Genomic DNA, 27,553 nt, shown 5'->3' with positions numbered 1-27,553 from the left:
CTGGGAGGGAAGAGGAGATGAAAGATACTTTAATATCAAGGGCTTAAGTTTACAGTATGTACAATTTAGCCATTTTGGTCTTTTTTCTTATTAGAGAAACTCTTCCTCAACAATCAAAACTTTTAGAAGTACAAAAAGAAACTATGTCAAATTATACTATTTGAACTTATTTAGACTACATTTCATTATGAATTTAAAAAAATATACAAAACATGTTTTACTTCAGAAAGAAGTTTCTGTATCAACTTACAGATATCAGGATCTTTGCTTTTCTTTGTTTTATTACTAAGAGTTATCTCAAATCTGTTGATGTCAGGAGGAAGATCACTAGAGGAGCAAAAAGAAAAAGAATTAACAAAATATCCTGGCATCAAATTCTGATTCTTTTATTTCTAGGATCAAATAAGTCCCTTATTTCTGCCACTAAACAATCTGAAGATGCACGCTGGATTCAAAACGTGTTATTATCTGGAATACAGGAATGCAGACAAGCAAATCATACTTTTCCTACTATCTTGAACCTCCTCAAGTAAATCCTGGAAACCGTTGTAAACATTTTGTATGTGTGTCTTAGTAAATGTTTTTGAACCTGTCAGTAACACTAATTCCTATTAATAACTAGGTGAAAAACCAAGGACATAGCACTTCACTAATAAAAGCGGGGGAAAAAAATGTAAGTACTACTAAAATGCCTGGACTCGGCACCTTGTTCTGGTAGTTTAGAGACAGAGACAAAAAAAAAAAAGAGAGAGAGAGAAACACGCAGCAGGGTAAAAGAAAAAGATTTAATGTAATGATAAAGTAAGACTTACTCGAAGACAAACTCTTCTGACCATACAGGGTTTTGCCCTTCCCTTGCATGAGTTTTTGCTACCTGGACACTATTCAGGTAGATGTTACAATATGGATTCGTAAAATGTTTTACAGGGAGTTTATGGGCTTCTTCAATGTGTAAAACAAGACTGCTGACCTAAGGAAAACACAAAAATTGTTACCTCAGATTTCAAGAATTATGCATTAGGTTTCAAAAGCCATTACTATTTAAGAATAAAAAACCCAAAAATGAGTTATTTTTCCCCTTTCTTCATACATTATGACCTGTAATTATATTTTCCTTTTTATGTGACGTATAAAATACAACATTCAAGCATTTAAAATAATTCTTTTCAAAAAAAATGCAGTTTTGATTTATAAGTTGTTCCTCCAATTACATTTTTACAGCAATTTAATGAAATGCTCCTTTTTTACTAAAAAATAGTTCAGAGAAAATGGAAATAGAGAAGAGCATTTTGTATTTTAACGTAAGTAAAAAACCGTCCCCACCCAAATCAAAATCCTGTAGGTTATATAAAGCTCATCTGGAAGATTGATCTATAAACGTCCATAGGTAGAAAATATTTTTACAACACTGATTCTGCCTTCTCATTTTACAGAAAAAGATACAAATCCAAAGAAGCTAGGTTATTTGTCAGTTCTGATGCCAAAACTTAGATCATTCACTTTCTAGTATCAGGTTCTCTTTCCCTCTTGCCACATACTACTTGTGTGGCATAGGACAAGTCAGCCTCTCTGAGCCTCACCTCCTCAGATATAAAATTAGGATAAAGTCTATACTGCAAGTGGTTGTAAAGATCCGAAATAATACACGTAAAAGCAGACAGGAGAGTACCTGCAAAAGGGCTCAAGAGATGTTAGCTATGATTTTATTATATCATTTTTTTATTCTGTTGTATTATAGCTAAAAATAACTTCATAGCTAAAGTTTCACACAGGACAACCTGCAAAAACTCAGTCTGATTTTTTATAGCTTACAAAATGTTAAAATATGATTTGAGAACACAATTATGTATATAATTAAATGTCCTTGGGGAAAGGGTTAGACTTTTGGTTACAGGAAATATAACTTAGTCATCTAAATGTTAACCATTTATCGACTTGCAATAGAACAATATATTAAATTCACAAAGCTTATTGGAAACTTCCATGAATAAAATAAGAATCACTCTGGTCAATAAATACTGTACTAAATGTTCCTCAAAATTCCAAGAATATTAAAATTACTTAACTTTTTCCAACTATCTAGGGATAACAATATAGATTTAAAAAAAAAAAAAAGCAAAGCTATGGAGGGTATAGAGTTGACTTTACATGCCTAGAAAGAAAAAGCCCAGCTTAACTCTCTATAAAATGAACATGTATGACATGTCAAGGTTCAAATAAGAACCTACATAACAGTTACATAATAGACTTCAAAGCAATTACTAGAAAGTGAAGAACTGAAAAGTTTATTTGTATTAATACTTAAAGTCAGATGATCTTTTCAATAATTACATTTAGTTGTACTTTTTTGAAATAGGCCAAAATAATTCTTTCAAGAAAAAAAACAAAAGAAGGCACCTAACAGAATGGTTTCTGTTGTTGATGGTTTGGTATTATTATTTTAAGTAAAAGAAAAAAAATCCTTGGTATGTTTTCAAAAGATGGCATTATGGACTAAGTACCCAACAGGTATATAAAGAACATTCTTTTTCATAAATATTTCTCCTGCTATGGAACCAAGTGGAAGCATGGCTTTAAAATGCCTGAAAAGATAAACTTCTCTTAAGAACTCAGAAGTGCTATTCCTTATGTTCCACATGTGAGTGAAACCATACGATAATCGTCTTTCTCTGCTTGACTTATTTCACTTAGCATAATCCCCTCCAGCCCCATCCATGTCGATGCAAATGGTGGGTATTCATTCTTTCTGATGGCTGAGTAATATTCCATTGTATTTATGTCCCAAAAAAATGATGTACTTTCTGTTGGCTAACTGAACATAATAAAAAAAAAAAAAAAAAAGAACTCAGAAGTGTTTGAAATGTAGCCCAAAACAGTTCTGACAGAAATAAAGAGCAAAGTAATAAAGCGAAACGTGACAACATCAAATCAAAGAAAATTAAATTTCACCTGACGCAGGCGTTTATTAGATGTCCCTGGACTACTTTTCCGTAAATTGCAAAATGCCTGCAGACCTTTCATCCAGTCCTACAAAAAATAACAGCATGTCAAAGAAATACACAATAGTTTATTCAGTTTCCAATCATCAGGGTTCTTTTTTTTTTTCTCCAAGTTCAGCAGTCCTTTCCTGCTCCAGACTGTCATTTCTATACTCAGGGTATGCTGCACTTTAATATATTGGGGGCTCCATAAAATAAAGCAATGACCAAAACAATTATAATCATCCTTAAAATTGTATTTCTGTTGAATCCCTAAATTAATGTTTAAGTATGCCATGAGGGACCATTAATTAGCCAAAAAGTAAAATCCACGTGAAGTTATTAAGCAGTTCTATTTTGTGAAAGGAGGACTGACTGCAAAACCAACTGATCACATGATGACTGACTTGATGACTAGCACCTAATCTTACCTTAGACCATGATATAGGTAGAAATGTGTAAGGGGATCTGGGTTATCTGTAAGCCTTTGAAACAAAACATTAGATTCAAAACAATTTTTAGGCTAATATTAAATTAAATTGAAGCTGTATTTTTAAATGTTTATCTAGTGGTCTGGAGAAAGGCGAGAACAGTCTTAGGTTTATCAAAAATAAATCTAATCTTTGGCTTATTTCCACAAAGCTCTGCACTACTGCTTTACTCAGTTATATCTTTAGCTTGCTGACTATTTCAGTCTGAACTCTGAATGTTTAGAGGACATCTTTACAGAACAAATTAAGACCTAATCAATTACCATAGCTTTTAGAAATAGAAGAGAGTAACCACAGATCCCAAAGGCTACCAAAGTAACAAAACTGGAAATACCAATGGTATTTTTGGACTTTAAGTGGTATATGAAAATAAAGAATACATATGTAAAGTTTATATATAAATACAACAAAAAAAATGTTCTATTTATACTGAAATGTCATCAAGGTATATAACACATCTTTATTTACCAAAAGGGAATCTGATGAAATAATTGGAGGACAGGAAACTGAAGTTTAAATTTCTTTCCTAACTCAATTTCTAGCATTAAAAATATATACACATACATATATGTTATCTAAATGCTTTGAACTCTACTTTTTGCATCTAAATATTTGTGTATAATACCCACAAAACGAGGCTTTTTGTGTGTTATATGTTAATAATATTTATTTGAAATGTTTTGCAAAGATTTGAAACATGACATTCACTTGTAAACCATAAAACTTAATGTGGCTCAGTCATCAATTCTAGAGTCTAAGATACTGTCATAATTTATGAATCAGGGACGCATGCCAGGATCCAGTTTTAAGAACTTCTGCCTCACATCCAGAGTTGGCAAATTATCTTCTATTTACAACAAAGTTGTTTTCTTTGACCTCTTAACCACCTTCAGATTCTTCCCGTAGAGTATAAGCAGAAGAAGTATCACTGTATTTGTACCAGTAAACACCTCTGAAATATTATGGTTCAAAGAAATCAAAGTATTTTTAAAAAGAGCTTTTGGAAAACATTCTCTCATCACAGCAATGCTTAAAATTTAATAGAAATTTTAAGAAGGGCATTGCACATGGACCATTGCCTAGTGCTGAAAGTAGACATCACATGAAGACTTAGAGAAAAATAGAAAATTCCTAAAATACTTTTATTTTTGATGACTGAACTTCTATTTTTAGACATGAAGTTCAACCAGTAAAGAGTAACAATGTTTGTTAGCAAAACTAACTGGCTTACCTTTCAATTGTACTGAGAATCTCTATAACCTTTCTGCAGAGAGGATTTTAAATGAGCATTCTCAGTTGGACTCAACATCATACAGTATTTAAAGGTCAGTTTAAAATGGCATTTTCATTCCTAATAGCCCTTCACTGAGTTTTTTCCTGCATTTCTTTCAAAAAAAATTTACACATCAGAGTTCTCATTCCTTGAAATAAAAAGATGATTAGATTTCAGTCTTCCTTTTTATTACTTTATCACATATGCAATAGTTTCTTAAAAAGAAAACGAGCTAAATAAAGGTTTGCAATAGTTGAGAAAACAATTAACTTACCTCTGCTTGTTCTGGAGTTTCTCCTGCAAAGTAAAAAATGTAATGTTCTTCACTAAAGTGCTGAACCACTATCTGAAAACAGTTTGGCCTTTAAAATATAAACAGAAAAGTTATTAGGAAGCTTAACAAAAAGTATTAAAACACACCAACTTAAAAAAATCACAACATATAATTATATAATGTGTATCAATTGACATTAATTCCTAATTTAGAGAACCAATACTCCATTGTCCAGATCATCACTGAAAAGAAAACATCAGCTGCGTATATTCTAAAAGACTTTTTGTCAGCACCCCTGGAATTTTATCAATCCTTCAAAGTTTAAAAATGTTTTAAGCTAGAACTGCATATAGCTAAACACTTTTTAAAGCAAAATGTTACTAACTCATTACTTCATAATAATATATATTATACATTTATAAGTGCTAGAAAAAGACTAGACATGTACTTAGACCAAAAATGTTCTTAGTGGTTATCTCTCACAGGTAGACTGTGGGTGATTTTTTAAAACCTATTTTTATCTATTTTCAAATTTTTTTTTTACAACTGACCACTTTTCCTCATCTGTTAAAATGGAAACATCATCTGCTTGTTCTGATGATTAAATAACCCAACAGTGGTATACAGTACATATTTATTCTTGTCCTCCAACAGTATGCACCATACTAGAATTCATTTGACATGGAAGTACATTAGTAGTTTACATCTTTTTTTTTGAAGATGTTTGTTGTATTTCCAACGAGACTTGGAAACGATTATAAGATGTTTAATAAGGGCCACCCCAGTGTTAACAGCAGAAATGTCCACAATAGCCAAACTGTGGAAGGAGCCAAGATGCCCTTCAACAGATGAATGGATAAAGAAGATGTGGTACATATATACAATGGAATTAAATTACTCAATCAGAAAGGATGAATACCCACCATTTGCATCGAAATGGATGGAAATAGAGGGGATTACGCTAAGTGAAATAAGTCAAGCAGAGAAAGACAATTATCATATGGTTTCACCCAAACATAGAACATAAGGAGTAGCAGGGAGGACCATAGTGGAAGGGGAGGGAAAACTGAAGGGGAAGAAATCAGAGAGGGAGACAAACCATGAGAGACTCTGGACTCCAGGAAACAAACTGAGGGTTTCAGAAGGGAGGGGGTGGGAAGATGGGGTAACCAGGTAATGGGTCTTAAGGGGTGCACGTGTTGTGATGAGCACTGGGTGTTATGCGCAACCAATGAATCGTTGAACACTACATCAAAAACTAATGATGCTGGCTAACTGAACATAATAAAAAATAAATAAATAAGGGCTGGGGCACCTGGGTGGCTCAGCTAGTTGAGCGTCTGCCTTTGGCTCAGGTCATGATCCCAGAGACCCAGGACTGAGTCCCACATCGGGCTCCCTGCTCAGCAGGGAGTCTGCTTCTCCCTCTGCCCTTCACCCTGCTGCGCTCTCTCCCGCTCTCTCTCAAATAAATAAAATCTTTAATAATAAATAAATAAGGACCTTCATGTTTTTGAAACTCAAAACTCAATAAATGTTTTTCCTATTTCTTGCATTAATCAGATGATATCTTTTACTTCAGTGTTAGGAGGCTACAGCAAAATACCCAGAGTACAAGCTTAATATTTATTAAAAAACCATCCTATCATGCTTTGAGAATGCTATAAAATAATACAAGTACAAATTGGAAACTTCAGCTTCTCCAAGTGGCTTGAATCAGACTGGCCTTTCTGGCTCCATGAAATATAAATAAAACAAAAAACAACTGTTCGAAATCACTGGTGAACAACCAGAGCAACTAAGACTTGAGAGGCCAAGATCATAGTGAGGAGAGCCTGAAATTCTCCACAGCTCTCCCTTTCAAATGCATTTGCCAATTCCTAAACTGCACCGGGCAAGAAGCTGAGAAGCCTAGCTGAAGGAAGCAGCATCTAAGAGGCCCAAAAACTAACCAGCACATTCAGCAGTTTCATACTGCTAGGAGAGACAAATGACTTTAGGGTCGTTAAAAGAGAAGGCTTTCATCTGAGAACCCTACCCATGCCTTCAAAATAAGGGCAAACCAGAAAATAGAACAGCCTTCACCAATACCTCCATTTGATCCCTGAGGGGACTTATTTGGCAGAAGAACAGTCCTTTCTGGAGGCAGTAACATTATCCATTGCTTCTAGTTTTTCATACACAATGTCCACCATTCAGTCAAACATAAGTAGATATCACAGGAATCATGATCAAACGACTGAAAAGCCAATCTAAGAAAACAGATGAAGGGGAAAGACCTACATATAATCCAGATATTGGTAGATACAACTTTCAAGTAACTGTAATTAAAAGGTTTAAGAAAATAGGTAACAAAATAGAGAATTTTGCCAGCTAATTACATCTATAAAAGAATCAAATGGAAACTCTAAATTGAAAAATGTAATTAATAAAATTAAGACCTCAAGAAATGCATTTAACTGCAGAAGAGTGTATTAGTGAACTGGAAGACAAATCAGAATATCCAGTCTAGGGCACATGAAGGAAAAAATTATGGAAAACATAGAAAACTATATAACAGGTACAAGGGACCTAGTAAAAGATACAACACGCTGGGATGCCTGGGTAGCTCAGTCTGTGAAGCACCCGACTCTTGATCTCAGCTCAGGTCATGCTATCAAGCCCTGTGTCATGCTCTGCCCTCAGTGGGGAATCTGCTTGAGAGTCTCTCTCTCACTCTCCCTCTCCTTCTGTCCCTACCCTCTCTCTCTCTCTCTAAATAAATCTTTAAAAAAGATATAACATGTAACATGAATCACAGGAGATGAAAGAAAATGTGGCAGAAGAACTGTTTAAAGAGATAGTTACCAAGACTTTTCTAAAACTCACAAAAGACCTCGGGCATCAAACTGAAGAAGCTCTGCAAATATTAGGATAAAGTTTTTTAAAGAAAATTTATAGTAGGCACATTTTTGTTTAACTGCTAAAAATCTAAAGAAAAATCTCAAAGCAACCAGAGAAAGATGAAATACTGTACACCTCAAAGAGAAAAAAAGATGTATTATCTCTAAAAGAGAAATAATCAGAAACAAACGAAAAAGGTCGGAGGCAGAAAACATTCTTTAAAATGCTGAAAGAAGGGCACTTGGGTGGCTCAGTCAGTTAAGCATCTGCCTTTGGCTCAGGTCATGATCCCAGGGCCCTGGGATCGACCCTCGCATCGGGCTCCCTGCTCCACAGGGAGTCTGCTTCTCCCTCTGCCCCTCCCCCTACTCAAGTCTCTCAGTCTCTCACTCTCCCTCATAAATAAATATTTAAGTAAATAAATAAATCTTTGAAACCCTGAAAGAAATTGTCAACCTAAAATTTAATATCCAGCAAAAACACTGTTCTTAAATGAAAATAAATACTGCCACAATGAGATTCAGCCTATGAAAAGGTACAAACATTCCTACATAAATATTCACTATGGTAACTCTATCACTGAAATGTCTTTCAACCTGTGCTTCTGAAATGATTATATTTAAAGTAAAGCAGTATTAAAAGTTAGAAGTTTAATATAAAGAAATAAAGTACTTAGCGATCTCTTAATACTGAAAATAATCTGGAAAAATTGCATAGCTGTGCAGCTAGAGCCATTCAGGAAAACAGGCAAATGAGCAATGCTATCCAAACTTTGCTTCACCATGGCCAGAGAACAAGCAGGCCATTCACCTCTGTTGCAAGGTGCTGTTAATTTTCACATTACATTTCATTCAAATGCAGGTCAGTCAGTGTGTTGGGTTCTATACATACACAAAGCAAGAAATATTCAGCACTAGCCATATATTTCAAAGAAAAAGATAACTGCATTCATCCACAATTTCCCCCTTCATACTATGATATTTGCATTCTATGATATATAATTTGACGTCAACCTATTTTTCATTAGTCCTACTATCTGGTAGAGGGGTCTGTTCACTTCCTTGAAATATACTTTGCTGATTGTGTTTTTCTTGGGATCTGCTCTTTCTTGGTGTTTCCCAACTCTTGCATAGTAAGGCCCTCAAAAATACAGTTGATGTTAAACTGTCATACTTTGGAAAAAACTCAGTTCTTTAAAATAAAAGACTTGTACCCTAGTTCCCATGAACATAACCTTTTCATACCAGGTTTAGACTTGGTATCATTAAAAACAATATCAGAGTCTTAAAAGCCACCTTCAACAAGAGACTCTGCACAAGAAGCTGTGATCCTGTAGCAAATGGTAAATGTATATTTACCGCTTTTCTGCTTCCTGAAACTCCTTTCTTGATCTTAAGCATAAGAGGAATAATTCAGTCTCTTTAAACCACATTAAAAGACCTGTTCTTTAACTCTAGCAGTCATTTTAATTGGCAAGTGTAACACTGACCTTTCTGATATTTTGATACTGTAAACTGGTTTTTCAGTCCACTAGTGCCTGTTCATAGAAAGTATGTCAAAAATAATGTTACAGCTTTTCTCCCCCACCCAAATTTACACAGATGTACTTTTATTAGTCTTAGTAACTCTTTTAAGATTCTTGTTATTCAAATTTTAAGTATCACTAGGGAATCATTTTTAACCTTTTTCCAAAGTTGAATTTCTGCTTTGAATCTATAAGCTATCAGGGCATATTAATATATTTTTGTGTTGTACTTCTAATTCTGAGGAAGTTTACCCATTCTTCAACTAATCTGTGAAGTGCAAATCATTCACCAATAAGTTTTTTTCTTGTAGATCATAAACTTCAGCAAAACTCTTCTTTTGGACAGCTTACAGACTCTGGTATCAAACAGTACAGTGGTATTCTGATCCCATTTCCTCCCATAAAACTGAAAACATGTGCAACTGAAGCAACTTGCATTTTATTAGACTCCATTTTATAATATTTCATGTGGAATTGTGATCTACAAACAGACTTTTACATGTAAGAGTCTCTCTGTATTGCTTATTTTCCAGAATGAATTTTTGATGTAAAACCTTTAAATGTTCCTATCATGAAACTTCATCATTGATCATAAACTTAAATACTATTTCTACAGTATCTTCTTTGTTTCAAAGCATTCATTTACTGTTTTGAATACTTTATCTTTAATAACTTCTTTTGGTACTTCCTTGAATGACCAACAATTTACTTCCAAGTATTTCTCTAATTTTGTAGATTCATCAGTGTACAGTGAAAAATGTAATCTCTGGATCTGTATACAGCCTATCATTTGATTCACCAATGCATTTACTGATAATACTATCGAACCCAATCTAATACTATTTGAAAATAGTATCTCTTCTATTTCTTTGGCTTCAAACATACAATGGGCAATTTCCATGCAGACTGACTCAACAAGCAAATTCTCCAACTCCGTGTGAAGCATTTTGGCTTTAGCTTTAGCTATTAATTCCAAGATCTCCTAACAAGCTTCCCAGGTATAATCTGATACTGTAGGAACAGATCTATGGAAAGGAGGGGACTGGGAGGGGAACCTACAGGGGCAGAGGGACTTTTATTTAAAACTTAACAGTTCTTTAGTGGTATGGTGCAACACAATGTGCCTGGCCCCACTGATTTACTCAACTTATATGCAAAATATTTAGGCTGAGGAAGAGAAGACTTACCGGATTTAGTTATCCCAATACATTTTTTTTTTTTAAGATTTTATTTATTTGAGAGAGAGAGAATAAGACACAGAGAGCATGAGAGGGAGGAGGGTCAGATGGAGAAGCAGTCTCCCTGCTGAGCAGGGAGCTAGATGTGGGACTCCATCCCAGGACTCCACGATCATGATCTGAGCTGAACGCAGTCACTTAACCAACTGAGCCACTCGGGCGCCCCTCCCAATACATTTCTTAAGTGGCCTAATTAATAGGTTGAATTTTTAAATTAAGGCTACTGTTTTTATCTTGTGACTTTAATGACTTTCCAGCTTTAATTACCAAACTGCCCTTGATGGTGGGAAAATATCTATACATAAAAGCCAATCAAAGAAGTAACAATGAAAAACAATCTAAATATCTAAAAAAAATCTGAAGTTACATTTTTTGAAGACCTCCCTTATATATTTTACAATAATGAAATGCTGAAATTTAAAACACTTAATATTTTTATTACAGTAACATTTTTATCACCACCAATATCTCAAGGGACACCCATAGCCTATTCGTGGCACATGGGTTGGGAAAGCTCTGATCTAATTATTTAAATGAACTTATACCCATCTTCCAAGACTCAGCTTAAGAACCACCTATTTCATATTACTTATTTCAGTAAGCTTGTCCCCAAAATCTCTCCCCCCTTGCAGCTATTCAAAGCACAAATAAACCATGTTTGGTGGTGAATAGTGTGGTTGTCTCCCCAACATCCATTTCCCTCTCCCACAGAGAATACAAAGCAGCCTCACTATTTCGGTGGGATCATCTTCAGAAACAACAGGGCTTGGACACCCAATGGCCTCCATTTATGAAGGTAATCCCACTCCTTTGCTACTTCAGGGAAGCCAGGACTACACACTGATTGAGAGGTGGCGCAATAGTGCTTTCTCAGGATTTTCTATCATTACTGGAGGGAATGCTTACTTTTTCCTTCCCCGGGTACTTATACCACTTTGCTACCATGAAGGAAGCTGTTTTGTGAGGAATAATTGAGAACACACAAAGGCAGGCAGAGCAGAAAGATGAAAAGAAAAGCAGCCAGAGGCCTGATCTAACCACACCCGAAGGTCAAGATTCTCATATTGTTAAGGAAGGAAAACCAAAATTTAGGAAATCCTCTTACCCAAAAAATTTTTGCTTGTTTTTTGAACAGCTGTTTTTATGAGATATTAGGAAGTGTTTGAAAAAAAGGCGGGGGGCGTTATCAAGGTCAAAGGATTCATGAAATACTTCATATTATAATTCCCTCTTAGTGATTCAGAATATAAACACTGGCAGAGATTTCAAAAAGCCCTACTTTAAGGATAAACTATGTGTTCAATTCAGCAATTCTCAAACCTTGACCACTTAAAAAAACTGACTATTAAAATTACAAGTAACACCAATGTGATGTCCTAAACAAAGTCTGGAGAAAAGAAATGACAAGGTTTTGTATGTTCTACAGCTATTTGTGTTGAAGATTCCTGAACTTAAACAGGATAAAGCTAGACTTGCTTAGTAGAAATGCCATCCTGCAGCAGAAAAACAGTTGTAAAACATTTGTTTTTAATTGCCTTGTGTTTTATTAATACCGTATGTAATAAAAATGGTAAGTTTATCTATAAAGACTCTAGAATGGATTATTAATAATACTGATGGTGAAAGGTAAAGAAAAGGCCATTGTTCCTGATCAAAAAATTAGAAGTAATCAAGAGTTGAATGTGCCTTGTGATGATCAGGATTCACCTTTAGTTTATACATTTATATTTATTTTTTGAAAAACTTTGAAATTAATGTAAGAAAAAATGTTTTGACTCCAAATTTGAAATACTCCCCTTTTCCCTACTGAAGCAATTATTTTTATATTAGGATTCTTAATGTCAAATTTTCTTTTAGGAACCTGCCTATCAAGTTAATAATACAACTGAGTGTACTCAGTACTACCAGATGCAATGAGTTAAGAGAGAATGTGATAAAATGGGAAAGAGGACAAGACTCAAAGTCAGTCACTCAAAAGACTGGTGGTAAGGGAGGGAGGAAACATGCTATATACAAGTCATCTTTTATGATTCCTATGTAATACAAAAGTGGAATTTCATGCACCAGTTAGTCAAAAATAAATAAGGAAAACAGAAACTACCCTAGAAACTAAATCTGACATTTTAGATGTCAGATTATTTTAGGACTCTCAAAAATCCATTGGCTATACTTTGAAAAATGATCTGAACATATCCACACTATTTTATTATTAAAACAATTCCAGAAAGAAATAGGAAACCAATTTCTTACCTGCCAAAGAGACTATCATGAACAACATAGACAGAACATACACTGAGATCTATTAATCCTTTTGGTTTGGTAGCTCGTTTTTCACTTTCAAAATAAATAAGTTGGGCATCACTGCCCTCTAAGATAAAATATAAGTTTTTCCACCGTTTTCCTTTGCCTGTTAAAAAAAAAAAAGTGCTTTCCCTTAGGCAAATGATAAACTATGAAGTCATATATATATATTAAAATCATAAAATTGTTGCTGAAAATAAAAATCATATTCCATTTTTATTCCAAAGCTTTATCAGTAACATACCAATCCTTACAAAATGAGAAAATGCCTATTAAATTTATCTGTAGAAGAAAAACGCCTTTTGTTAGACTGCTTGTTTTAATGAATCACAAAGTAAATGACAATGGTACCATAACTATATCTTTTAAAGTTTCACAAAGATAAAATCTTTAAAATTCTTGCTTAGGAGTAATTCCTTTTTAATCACAAGAAACTACTCTATCACCCCACACCCTAACAACCAACCCCTTAACATTTCTTAATATTAAATTGAGGCAAGTCTATAAAACAGAAATATCAAAACAATGAATGTGACAAGTGTCATTAGAAGTCTCTCTTTAAAAAAGAAAAATAATAATGAAGTATGGGGTAGAGAGGGGGCAAAGAACCAAATACCTTGCACTGGAACTGACCTCAAGAATGCAAGACATACTTGGAAATACGTAAGCTTGTTTCATGAAACTCTGCTTGAAAATGTGGACTTAATATACCTAGATTTTTTTTATTTAAACTCAATTCATTAACATATATTATTAGTTTCAGAGGCAGAGGTCATTGACTCATCAGTCATATAATACCCAGTGCTCATTACATCACATGACCTCCTTAATGTCCATCCCCCAGTTACTCCATCCCCCCACCTCCCTCCCCTCCAGCAACCCTGTTTGTTTCCTATGATTAACAGTCTCTTATGGTTTGTCTCCCTGATTTCGTCTTGTTTTATTTTTCCCTCCCTTCCCCTACGATCCTCTGTTTTGTTTCTTAAATTCCACATATGAGTGAGATCATATGATAATTATCTTTCTCTAATTGACTTAACTTTGCTTGGCATAATACCCTCTAGGTTCCATCCACGTCGTTGCAAATGGCAAGACTTCAATTTTTTGATGGCTGAGTAGTATTCCATTGTATGGGTACACTACATCTTCTTTATCCTAGCCTAGATTTTGAAGGATACTTAAATATAAAGCTTTAAACAAGGGTCAATTATTAATAATTCATGTCAAAACAACTTATTAAATACATCAATGGGAAGTTTTGTGCCCAATATTTACAATGTTTCTACTAAATATTAATGGAAAATACTGGAATTGAATCTTTAAAGTTAATACTTACCCTTTTTTAGAAGATAACCTTTTTTAACAATATTTTTATAAAAGGCATCCTTTGTTTTTCGACGAATTGTATTATAGATTTCCTTGCCATCCACTGTATCATTGAGTACTTGTTCTTGATCCTGTGAATTTTTAAAAATATTAAAATTACGTCATGAATTCTTGATGGAAATTAAATAAAATCTACTGAATTACTAATTAAAAGCCAGGTTTGTGTGTGTCTGCAACATTTAAATAACGTTTTTAAGGCTAAATTCTAAATAATGTAACATATATTAAGAGATCCTTTGCTTTCCAAAGAAAGTCTCAAAAATACAGTTTTGTTACATTGCCTCGTTGTGTTATAGCAATTAACACTGACAACATGAATTTGTCCCAACAGAACTGATAAACTGGGAACCAATTTAAGCATAAAACCAATTCCTGTTTGCTTATGCACAGTTATGTCTTTGAGAAGCACGAGGTGAATGCAGAAAATGGCACCCAGCTGATAGAGGAGATGCATGGGAATATACAAAACACACCTCCAATACCTCACAACCCTCTCAATTCACCAAGCATTATATGCCTCACCCATCATTCACACCTGGTGTTAGAACACCATCTGATTTCAAATAATCCTTCTACCACTTTACAATAATCACAACCCTGACAGCCTCTTTGACAAGTAAACTTCGGGTCTTTTTCAAGGTAAAGTGCCATATTTATTGTAGTAAATATTTCTTAACCATTTAGCATATATAAAAACTATGCGTCATTTTATTAGGTTCTTATCTTTATGTGTTACCGATGAGGTTCTCTGAGTGTTGCACCCCTTCCCATAACCTTGTGATTTTTATTTCATGGTTTTACATAACTCTGACTTTTAGGAATGGATGCATGTGTCTTAACTGCTAAATCCTCCCAAGTAACAAAAAGAATTCTGATGTCAGGAAGAATATAAAGAGAAGAGTGTCTTTACAACGATCTTTCCAAAATAAATCAGTCATTGGTATTAGCATTGGGATCCACTGGATTCAATTTCAGTTTCTTAAGTTTCTCTTTTGAGCAGTTCTTACTATTTGCTAGGATGAATATTTTATGACTGTTTTCTTAGAGACTTCATGGGTTCATCTGATCCTTTTATAAATCTAAGATATAAGATTTTCATAAATCATATTTTTCCTCTATCTTGAAACATTCTGCTATTTCATCATCCTAGGAATCATTTCATCATTATTCAACAATTACTTCTCAAGTATGCTAAAGAGCAGGGATTGGCAAACCATGGCACAGGCGCCAAATCCAGCCCACTGCCTGGTGGTGGACAGAAAGTTTTATCAAAACACACCCCCACTCATTCCTTTATGTTTTGTCTGTGGTTGCTTTCTCACTACAGAGGCAGAGTTTAGCAGCTGAGATGGAGACTGAAGGCCTGCAAAACCTAAAATATTTATTATCTGGCCCTTTACAGAAAAGTTTGTCAACCATTAGCTTACAAGATGATGCAAGAGTGAAATAAACTATCTCTATTGCATCACCCTTTGTTGTTTTTTTTTTAACTGTGTTGCCAAGTATTGCAGCATCTTTCAAAAAAGTATAAAAGCCCATCTATGTTATCTTTTTACTAACTTTCATTGAACACAGCCCAGAGCTCTTGATTTTCCGCTAAGAGCAAAGAGAAAAAAATTGACATAGGAAGACGTCTGACAATTATTAAAAAAATCAAAAGATGAATGCAAAGAGGCAGCAGCACTTTGTGATCTACTGTGATGATAAAATTGATTTTTGATAAGCAAAAATCTTAGACTACAATTCTTCAGATGACAGTATCCTTAAACTTTCTCAAACTCAAGAAACACTAAGTAAACGTGGATTTCTAGGCAGTGGAGGGGAGGGAATACGTACAGTGTTTCTATCTAGTCAGTCATTTAATAGCAAGAATGCGATCACACGGTATTTTGCGACACAAAATCTAGACTGTCCTGTTTTGCTAAAAAGAAATAAGGTTCTTTAAATTTATGCTTGTGGGCACCTGGGTGGCTCAGTTGGTTGAGCGACTGCCTTCAGCTCAGGTCATGGTCCTGGAGTCCCGGGATCAAGTCCCGCATCGGGTTCCCTGCTCGGCAGGGAGTCTGCTTCTCCCTCTGACCCTCCCCTCTCTCATGTGCTCTCTCTCTCTCTCTCGTTCTCTCTCTCAAATAAATAAATAAAATCTTAAAAAAAAATAAAATAAAAAATAAAAATAAATAAATTTATGTTTGTGCACCCAAGATTTACTTAATATGATTTGTAAGTGGACAAAGGGTACTTTGTATCCAAAGGCTGTAGAAGGAAACATAATGTAGAAATTTTAAAATTCACCATATTTATCACTGTAACTGATGTTTAAAAATCTAAACAGAAAAATATTTTACCCTTATGGAGCAAAGAAGACTGTACTCTGCCAACAAAATTATAAGCCATCCAAGTTTTCAAAATTATTCCATTTGATAATTCAAGTACATGAACTAAAAGCAAGAATCATAAACTAAAACCCAGTAGACAGATATTTACATCTGGAATCAGTACTGGATTCTGACAGTGAAAGTGTGGGAAGAATAACCAGAGTAATTATACAGCAAGAATTAATTAGAGATGTATCTGAAATCTGGAATTAGGATTTACAAGACGGATTATGTTCCAGGTCCATGCATGACATGGATTGTGGATTAACAACTGCTTATCTCAAGCCTTTATAACCAAGGAAATGTGGGAAAACATTTGAGTTTGCTATGTTTAAATTCTTATTAAATTTTCTAATAACCTTTTTTGGACTATACCTTTATTCCAACTTCTAAGAATTATTCTTAAAATGACTTAAGAATAAAAAACTTAAAAGGATACACTGGACCCAGATGATAAATAGTGATGACTACTCTCCTGGTTATATAGATTTGTACTTATCAGTCTTTTATTTGAATAATGATACTATTTAGGGGCACCTGGGTAGCTTGGTCAGTTAAGCGTCTGCCTTCAGCTCAGGTCATAAGCCCAGGGTCCTGGGATGGAGCCCCGCATTGGGCTCCCTGCTCAGAGGGGAGTCTGCCTCTCCCTTTCCATCTGCCTTCCCCCAGCTCATGTTCTCTCTCTCGCGCGCGCGCTCTCAAATAAATAAAAACTTTAAAAATAAGAATGATAATATTTAGTATTGGCTACAGAATGTGGCATATTTGTAGTTTGTACTTTAAGACATAACTACACTAATATTTGGATTTAAATATCTGATTTCAGGATGATCTCCGTAACTCTTTTCTAAATTATATTACGGTAAGAGCTGATATACTTATCTACAACTTTTAAAGGATTCCAACGTATTAGAAGACACTATGGCCAAGGACGGAACTTAACTTTCCAAACTCCAGCAATCACTGGATTACAAAGGGAAAGCTTCAGGGCCTACTCTCTACACAGTTCTGGAGAAGTCTTAAATGTTCCCGTACACTTAATTCAATAAATGTTTGTTGAGTGCCAGGGTCTGTTCTAGTTCTTGAGATACATCAGTGAACAAATCCAAGATCCTTATACTCAAAGACCTTACATTCTAATGAGGGAAGGATAATAAACATAATACATAAATCATACTGTATGTTAAGAAATGGTAAGTGCTTTACAGGGTAGGGGAAGAGGCAGTATTAAATAAGGTGTATGGGTCAATCTCACTGTGAAGCTAATTTTTGAGCAAAAGAAGTAAGATAATGGGACATGTGGCTATTTGAGAAAAAAACCATTTTGGGCAGAGTCAACAGCTAAAGCAAAGATCCTAAAGTAGGAGACAGACTGGCATATTTTAAAAAACAGCAGAGAAGCCAGTATGAGTGGAGACAAGTGAGAGAGAAGGATGGTAGAAAGAGAGGCGTTCAGAGGACCAAAGAGATGACATCTATGGTCTGAAATGCCATTGTTAAGGACTTTGGCTTTCACTCTGAAGGAAATGTAGAACAGGTGCAAGTATTAAAGAGAGGAGTGAAATGATCCGACTCACATTTTAAATGGATCCCTCTGACTGTTGTGCAGTGTTAAGGGGCAAAGGTGGAAACAGCGAGACCAAAGTCAGATTCTAACAGTGGTCATGTGGTACATTTATCTGAAAGGCAGTCAGCATGATGTTCCTGACAGTATGGATATAAAGCATAGGAGAGAAAGAAGAGTCAAGGATGACTCAATGCCCTAAGTCATTACCCTCTCCAATCTCAATTTCCCTATTGTATAGCAGCGACCTCATCAAGTTGTTGAAAATTAAATAAACTAGTAAGAACTGTGTCTAAAACACAGTGCTTAAAAAGTGTTGCCTATTTTATTGTGGGCTGCATTGTCTCAAAAGGCTCCTTCTCTTCTAACGTCTGTCTCCAGAAGTGTTAGCTCCACAAAGTAAGCAGAGCTACCTAGGACTGCTCTTTCCACTCCAGCATCTTATTCTGAATGGGGGTATGCAGAGTCACCTCAGGGGGAGTGAGCTAATCAGTTTTTCCATTAATAAAAGGTTATTATTGCACTTTCTGTTCTGTAATAGAATCCTGCTGGGAAGGATAGGTAAGTATAATGACTCCCAAACTTCTACAGTAACCTTTTTTACTCCAGGTCCTAATTAATAGACGTCAAATAGCATTTAATGGTTTTTATGTAGTAATCAAATTGCTTTGTAACTGGCATCAGTTATTTCTGAAGTATTCAAAGCATTAATTGGCACTTTTGCAAATGACAACAATTTGGGGTTTGCTGAATTATGAAACCGCAACATGGGAGTGCGGCAGATTATATGTCTGAAGTAATTCTTAAAACAACCTTATAACTTAAGTACAAAAAAGTTTTAATGTCAAGTAATAATTATTGTGCTAGTTTTTCTAAAAAGTAAATTTTTCTAACATCAAAAACTAATGATGTAATGTATGGTGATTAACATAACAATAAAAAATTTTTAAAAAATAAATAAAAAGTAAATTTTTCTAAAATAAAAATTCTAAGCACAATTTCAAGACGCATGGCTTAACTTGTAGACAAATAAAATAAAATCTGTACACTTCTAGAACAAAACCATCATTAACTCTAATAGCCAATGTGAATTAGAATTCAGGACAGAGCAGTGGGACACAGTGGCAGAATCTGGACGTAAAGGCACCTCTGGCCCCTAATAAAAAGACCCTGAGCAGTGCTTCTAGAAAACATGTACCAAACTACGTGATTAAAAGAAAAAAAAGGGAGGGAGGGTGCATGGGTGGCTCAGTCGCTAAGCGTCTGCCTTCGGCTCAGGTCATGATACCAGGGTCCTGGGATCGAGCCTCATATCGGGCTCCCTGCTCAACGGGGAGTCTGTTCTCCCTCTTGCTCTGGCTGCCGCTCCCCGGCTTCTGTTCTCTCCCTCTCTCTCTCTCTCTCTCTCTGTCAAATTTAATAAATAAAATCTTTAAAAAAAAAAGTTTGTTTTACTATGGAGTAGAATAGTGAACAGTGTCTGCCAGAACTGCCAACAAAAGCAGGACATCAGGGCTGACTACGGTTATCAGGAAGGTGTCAAGGAGAAAGTGAAACTTGAGATGGATCGTACACTAGCAGTGCCTAGACAGGACTAGAGGAAGGGATGGACATGGAGACAGCAACAAGCACGAGATTAAGACACATTAGTGATAACACAGAGGGGGTGAAGTAGGTGCTTCCTACTGGAGAGCAGTCGTTCATTCAGTAACACTGATGCTACTCTAGGCACTGAGAACACAACGCAATACCCCTGCTCTCGTGGACCATACGTTCCACCAGAAAAGTGTGAGGAAATGAAGCTATATTAAGTGTGACAAGATGATGATTCTTGAATTGATATTAAGCATCAGAATAATGATCCCCACCTCAGCAACTGCACTGAACAGCAGCTACAACCATCTGAAACTAACTTGTTAGGAGGATGAAAAACTGTGGAATAGAGACATAACCAGTCACTGTGGAAGTTTGGATGGGCACCCAAAAACCCTTCTTTACGTCCCTGGAGTATCAATACCTCCATTTTCCATATAGAAAATTCTTAATCTCTCTTTTGAAATATCTGTTGCCTAACCTCTGCTACAAACTTTGCCCACCACTCTTCAGAAAGTGTATGAAATACACAGACTAAGCAATACCCTATGCATTAAGCAGCTAATATTCAACAGGCCCTCTTGTTCAAGACCAATCTTTCCTCTCATATTGTGGATTTTAGCCACTCTTGCCTTCCCTAGGACCTTGTACATCAGGTACTGCCACTACCCCATGTCACCCACCACTGTCATTCTCCTCACTACTAGTGGCTTTATGCAGAGTATACAGACATGCACAAAACTCTCTCACCATAAACCTATAGCCAAATAAACAATGAAAAAGTTTAAACCCCTCTTAGCCCTATATCTTCTTTTAGATTTCATTTTTATTTTATTTACCAAGCTCACCTATGTAAGCCCAGCTGTGATTTATCCTTGCTATCTCCACCTTTGCCTCCAACAAGCTCATTCCTTGACTCAGTATAACACAACTTCTGTCCCACCACTGCTTCTATTCTCAAAAAGCCACAAAGGCTAGAATCAACATAATTAAAAACTAAGTGTTTCTCTTACAATTTACTTTCTGAAAGAATCTGAATAACAGCAGTTTTAAATTTTATCCAATTTTAAATGCATGAATGTGCGCATAAAACATATACCAAAAATGCATTTTAAGATAAAATGCTTATTACTGCAAAAAGAAAAACAACACTAACCTGCATTGGTACAGGTTCCTTAAGATAATACCCTTCAACAATCTGTTCTTTTCGATAGTGATCTATGATGTCCCCAATGCTGTTAAAATAAAAATTACTAACATTGACATAATTTGTCTTATAAAAAAAATGCAGATCTTGAAAATACACAAAGACCCTGTTAACAAGGATTATGTATTTGCAAGTGTTTTCAAAAGCATATAACCCAAATACATCAATATATATGATTATAATAGTCACATTACTTTAGAAAAGCAAGAATTCGTTTACAGGTCAGAATACCGGAGTCAGAGATCCCAATTTTGCATACACATACTCAAAGAGTTAGTATAAGCAAGGAAAGAATAAAAGTCTACCTTCTTTTTTTAAAAAAAAGAGTATTTCTGAGGAACTGAGAAAGAACTGATAGAGAAATGGCATTTATAAAGCAAGTTCAGGTAGATTTTAAGAATTTTTATCATCAAAACACACATTCTGCTTTCAAACAATCAGATGAAGTTAGATAATAAAACACACTAACAGCAAGTAAAAGCAGAAACAAACAGAAGACCAGGAGCTAATTTTACATGTAGGATTATCGCTACCCCAGGGAAAGCTTATTGATGAATTTGATAAATAATGCTATAAAATAGTCTTACTATCTGGGAAATTTTACTAAAATGAAATTAAAACATTATATATTTTAACATTATATATATTTAACATGCATAATGAGTTTTCCAATATAAAAGTGTTTCTGTATAATCGGTAGGCCATTTTATTGTCCTGAATATTTAAATCCTAGACTTTTAAACTTCCCTTTAATATACTGGAGGAATGGCTATTTTACGGACAGATAGGAAACATTTCTCAAAACAGATCTTGCTTAACCTTCCACTTGATTTTTTCCAGTTCTCTTAATGATGGAACTGAAATATATGTTTTATTCTTTAGAGATACGTATGTATATATATACATATGCACACCCCTCTCCAAAAATATACACATATACATACATATCTATGTCTCCAAAGATAAAATGTCTTTGCTATACTATGAAATTAAAGCAAATATGTTAAAAATAGCAAAACAGAAGACTTGAAAATATTAATGAAAAAAGTATGAATGGATATGAACTAAATACCAGAGGCAGCATTTTACACAAGGGGGAAGGGCACAAAATGAGACAAGTAAAAAGGTATTCAGGTTAAAAAAGACAAGGAGGGTTATAAGTGTTTAAAGGAAAAATGTAATACCACATATAAATCCAAAAATGTTAAAAGAAAAAAGAAAATCAGAAAAGAAGACATTTGAAGACAGATACCACCTCAGAGATGACTATGTGTTTCAGAGCAAAAAGCAGTAAATCTATAAAAAACAATAAATATCAAAGGTTTCTGACTCAGTAACTATAAAATGCAACTGATCCAGTGGAGCATCTCAGCATTACAATATAATTCTTGTCCGTGAGCTGAAAGAATAGGATACTGTTGTGGAATACGGTTCAGACTGCCCAAGAGCAAATTTAAAAGTATGTGACAACCAATCAGATATATTTTTACCAATGAGCTGGACTTAGAAGATTTTTTTTTTTTAAATTACTTTAGTTCATATTCTACCCAGATATACCTAAAGAAACAGTCAAAGGAGATACAACAACCCAGAATTTCCTAGACATTCCATGAAAGTTTTAGATATAAAATCAGATAGGTTTACATCTCAGAAAACTAAAACATGTTCAATATACATCTGTGAAATAAATGTGAGTTTCTAGAGATACTATATCTGATACTTTCATTTTAGTAATATACTTAATAAATAAAACCATGTCTCTCCTTGAACCTCCTAGATAAATGTTAGCAATCTTCAAGGTCTGACCAAAATCCTTCCTCCCTCTCCCTTCTCATCACTACCTCAACTGCTCTGTTTCCACTGAGTCTCTCCTGTATCTATGTGTACAGCCCTGAACTCATCACAATCAGCCAACCATCTGTTCTCATAGACTTGTACCTCATGTATCTTTTTCGTTAATGTATATAAATGGGGTCTGTACAATATATTTCAAAAAGTAAATTAGTTAATAAATGTTTGCTGAATTATACTTGCTGTTAAATGCTTCTCCTGCCTTTCTAAAAGTTTTACAGAGGAATGTTAAAGTTATGTCTCAACAAAGCAATTTCTAAATGAAACACACTTAAGTACTACCTCTCTTTACCAAAAGACTAATGTAGGATTAATGGGGACAAAAGACAGTACAGTATGGCTCTGTTACATAGATTTATTGAATAATCCAACTTAACACTTACATATCTAAACAGTAAGTGGTAATCACAAAGGTGTATGTTTTTAAGTTCATTTATTTTTTCTTAGTAATCTCTACACCCAACGTGAGGCTTGAACTCACAACCCTGAGACAAAGAGTCGCATGCTCTTCTTAACTGAGTCAGCCGAACACCCCACAAAGGTTTATCTTCTAAGATTTACTCTATTATTGACACTAATGCTGTAATGGAATATATTTCCATGCTGAAATATATATTTCCAAACAACTGTAAAACTGCCTTTTTCCAGACGTCAGATTTACATAATTCTAGCTTTCTTTGAAAAAAATTTTTAACATTAATACTAGAAACAACAATACTCCTGAACTTTATCAAATGAACTTATCTATAAAAAAAAATTGTGGGTGGGGGAGCTCAGTTGGTTAATCATCAGACTCTTGGTTTCAGCTCAGATTATGATCTCATGGGTCGTGAGATCAAGCCCCACACTGGGCATCACGCTCGGCGGGGAGTCTGCTTGAAAGATTGTCTCCCTCTGCCCCTCCCCCAACTCACACTTGCGCTCTAAAATAAATGTCTTTTTTTAAAAAAGAAAAAAATTGGGAGGAATGATCACAGCCACTAAATTAACATGCATTTAAAAATTTTTACGTCATTATTTTGTAAGCAGACTAATAATTTTGCAATAATTTAGAAAGAAATATACTTCAAATACTTCTTTCTTCCTGCTTCATTCTGGTCTTTATCAATAAAAAAGTCAACCTTTATATATTTTACAGACTACTTCCATTATGTAGGAAGAATTTTCATCTTGCAGAATATATATCGTAAGGAAGTTTAAGTCAGTAAACAAACTTCCCCGAAAATAAATCTATGTAAATTATCTTTAAAAGCTTCCAGATAGACATTTATCAATTCAGTTAAGAATATATGTTTTCAACTTACAGTTTTATATATTCCAAGTCCCTAGAAAACTGGAAAATGGGAAAAAGTAATTTATCTTCATAAAGAGTTCAAATTGCAGCTAGCTAGATTTTCAGTGAGGATGTCTAGATTGGGCTACTAATGTAGAAACCACTCAAGCAGCTTTTCTATATGACGTGTGCAAAAGGATCCAAACGTCTAGACTCACATCTTCCACTTGATGTCTCATAACTGTTCATGGGCCTTCTGGCAAGCAACTACAACTTGTTTTTTTTTGTTTCATTTTCTAAGGAAAACCAGTTGCTGGACCTCTATACCCTCAAAAGTCAAGCTGGAATTAAGAGAAATTCTAAATGGAACGGCGAAGACTGCTGTGGTATTTAAGGGATTAAATTAGGCAAATGCCATCATTTTAGTTTATGAAAGCCTCCAAAAGAGGAGGACAATGCCACTCTAGAGTTATCTAGTATGGGAAATTCTTTACATTTGGGGGAAAAAATGAAAGATTTCTTTCTAATATACAGGAAGAAAAAAAAAAAGCTGAGATTCTATCATATGGTTTCTCTATTAGCTTATTTTTCTGCTCCATAAGTTCATTTTGAGCTTTGGGATAAGCAATAAGTTTACTATAATTTTTAAAATGAGAAGTAGGAACCAATAATTACAAATAAGAAATACCAATTTGAGAACAACCCAGTTACATGGGTAACATTTGTAATAAGTCTCTGTTTACTCTTTAAGAACTTTTTCCTCCTATTAAAATGCCTTGGGGTGCCTGGGTGCCTCAGGAGGTTAAGCATCTGGCTTCAACTCAGGCCACGATCCCAGGGTCCTGGGATTGAGCTCTGCATCGGGCTCCCCGTTCTCCCTCTGCCTACTGCTCTCCCTGCTTGTACTCTCTGTCAAATAAATAAATAAAATCTTGAAAATAAAATAAAATAAAATGTCTCACTAATAAAATAACGTAATATATTTTCTTTTTCTTAAAACAAATGTTTTGCTATCCTACAGTTAAGGACTTAGCAAATTTGCTATAAGCAGTCTGCATATAATCAACAAACATAAATTATCTTGGAAGACAACAAATTGTAAGTTATTAACTTATATTCATGTTTGACACTATCTGAAGAATTCTTGGACATGACTACTACTAAATTAGATTAAAGGCCTTATAATTTTAAATTCTAAAAAGTCAGGCACTTTTATACACTTTTGAATCTGATATACGTTATTGAAATTTCAACTATTTTTGCCAAAAGTAAAAGGTAACTAAAATTTCTCACAACTCACCTGTTATAATATCGGCCTCCCATCATAAACTGATTGTTTGGTGTTGGACATATTTTAAATCGTTGAATATTTTCGTTGGTCCGAAAGTAAAGTGAATAGTCACCAGGAGTATTATCTGAGGGCCTCACAAGAAAACTGCATACTTGGCCAACTGTAAAAATTAAGCTGTTAGTTTTATTTCCTAATTATCAAATAAAAAAGAAATAGTGTTAAGTAACCTAATTATAAAGTACATTTAAAAGTCATAAACATATGTAAATTTTCACCAGGAACTTGCGTTATAATAAAAACAATTTTAATACATCTTTGTGCTTTCTAGTTTATGAGTCACAACCATTCATGATGTTGCATGTGTGTTTTACGTAAAAATAAGTCTGCAGCAGTGATTTCTGCTTAATAATGTCTCTACCTGTCATGACTTCGGAAGAATAACCTAACCACAGGTATAGAGGACACTGGCTAAAATGGGTACATTCTATTTGTAAATCCTCTTAATAAGAAGAGTTAAAAAAAGTTAAAGTAAATTTTGTTTAGGCATAGTCTACATTTAATCAATGCTTCTGATTAAACATTAAAAAGTAATAACTGTAATAAAAGAGTACCAATGCTTACAAAGGTAGATTCAAAAATGAAATATGTGTGTACCTTATCAAAATCAATACATGTACACCACCTTTCATTTAATAGGTAAGTACCTGGAAAGTCATACAGAAACAAATTATCATATATTAAAGGTTTTCACACTAATTTTAGAGAAGGCTTTTTGATATCTTCAATTGGCAGTGACTCTTAACACCAAAATGGTTTGTTTTTCCTCTGCCTTAAGTCCTAATGACATAGAAAAGATCGGAACTTAACTGCTTTTAGGAAAACACACTGAACACTTAGAATATCGGATGAAATTTTTATGTAAATTACTACGAGTTCCAATCATCTAGCCAAAGCACTTACTAACAAGTAATTTCATGTTTAATACAAAGAATAGGAATTCATGCAAAACTGTGCATGCAAGTGCTTATGTGTACTTTTCAGGGGAGAAAATCACCAGATTCTTCAAAGAGCACATGACCCAAAGAAAATAAAAAGTTAACATAGAGAAATTAATTTTAGTACCTTTCAACTTGAAATGCATTAAACAAGAATGCGTGCCTCAAGTATTTGGTGGTCCAAGTTCAAAAATATAAACTTCTATTCAAAATTCAGTAAATTCACTAAAATAAATCTTTTGGTCCCACTCTCAAAGCTGATAGCATGTCATTTTGGTTGAGCATCTGGTCTCTATTACTACCATTTTGCATCATGATGTTCCTTATTTTTAACCTACTTAGTCAACAACCTCACAATAAAATTGAACACTTCTAAAACTGCCTTAAATCTTTCAAAAGAGCCAAGTATTTATTACATTAAACTCCAACGCCTACAGTTCGAAACAGTAATTCAGAAAACATCTTTAATAATAAGTAGTTTACTCACCATATACAAAAACTATCAAACACTGGTTGTTTTTAAAGAACTAAGATTTCTACATTACAGATTATGGCTTAAACTTGTGTCAAATCCTTATTATGTATGGTTTACAAAAAAGATATTTAGTAGTTAAATTAATTCTGTCTTAAATGTTAGGATAAATGATGACAGGATGGTTTTTAGTTTAAATCATAAACCCACAATACAAGTCAATTTTTACTTTGTGTATCTCTATAAAAATTTTTGAGAAATGTTAAAATGAATATATTTTAAATAAGGCCCAATTCCATAACTTCACAAGTGCACAAATATAAATGCTAGAACACTTCCTGCAGCCGAACAGCAAAAAAATAAAAACTACACAATATTATTCTAAGTATCGATAATAAATTATGGCTTTTATATAACAGAAGCTTATAGTCACTCAAAAGAATGAAAACTTATATAAGCAGATATAGAATGATCTCCCAAAATATATCCTAACATGAAAAAAGTATGTTGCATGTTCCTATGAGTGTGCGTGTGTAAGGGTATGTTTAGGGGCAAGGAAGGGAGAGATACAAAGACACTGAAA

The 27,553-nt window shown here is 34.4% G+C and overlaps 2 protein-coding genes across 2 annotated transcripts in view; one reads left to right on the top strand and one right to left on the bottom strand.

Annotated features, from left to right (window-relative positions):
• The window catches only part of CCNH (cyclin H), a 38,154-nt gene extending 37,392 nt beyond the window's left edge, over positions 1 to 762 (top strand). Inside the window, exon 11 of the transcript XR_003522189.2 lies at positions 397 to 762. The gene's annotated coding sequence lies outside the window, so the exon portion shown is untranslated. The remainder of the gene's footprint in view (positions 1 to 396) is intronic.
• RASA1 (RAS p21 protein activator 1) overlaps positions 1 to 27,553 on the bottom strand; it is a 103,896-nt gene that overhangs the window by 16,024 nt on the left and 60,319 nt on the right. Inside the window, exons 8-15 of the mRNA XM_027606317.2 lie at positions 25,513 to 25,663; positions 21,038 to 21,116; positions 14,300 to 14,420; positions 12,913 to 13,069; positions 5,017 to 5,104; positions 2,950 to 3,027; positions 813 to 970; positions 251 to 327 (exon numbers count right to left, since the gene is read on the bottom strand). Coding sequence (XP_027462118.1) covers positions 251 to 327; positions 813 to 970; positions 2,950 to 3,027; positions 5,017 to 5,104; positions 12,913 to 13,069; positions 14,300 to 14,420; positions 21,038 to 21,116; positions 25,513 to 25,663 — 909 coding nt within the window. The remainder of the gene's footprint in view (positions 1 to 250; positions 328 to 812; positions 971 to 2,949; positions 3,028 to 5,016; positions 5,105 to 12,912; positions 13,070 to 14,299; positions 14,421 to 21,037; positions 21,117 to 25,512; positions 25,664 to 27,553) is intronic.

The sequence above is a fragment of the Zalophus californianus genome, chromosome 5 (assembly GCF_009762305.2).
Source record: "Zalophus californianus isolate mZalCal1 chromosome 5, mZalCal1.pri.v2, whole genome shotgun sequence".
Taxonomy (NCBI): Eukaryota; Metazoa; Chordata; class Mammalia; order Carnivora; family Otariidae; genus Zalophus; species Zalophus californianus.
Note: the sequence above shows the minus strand (reverse complement) of the source record. Positions and strands in the feature narration are given on the sequence as shown.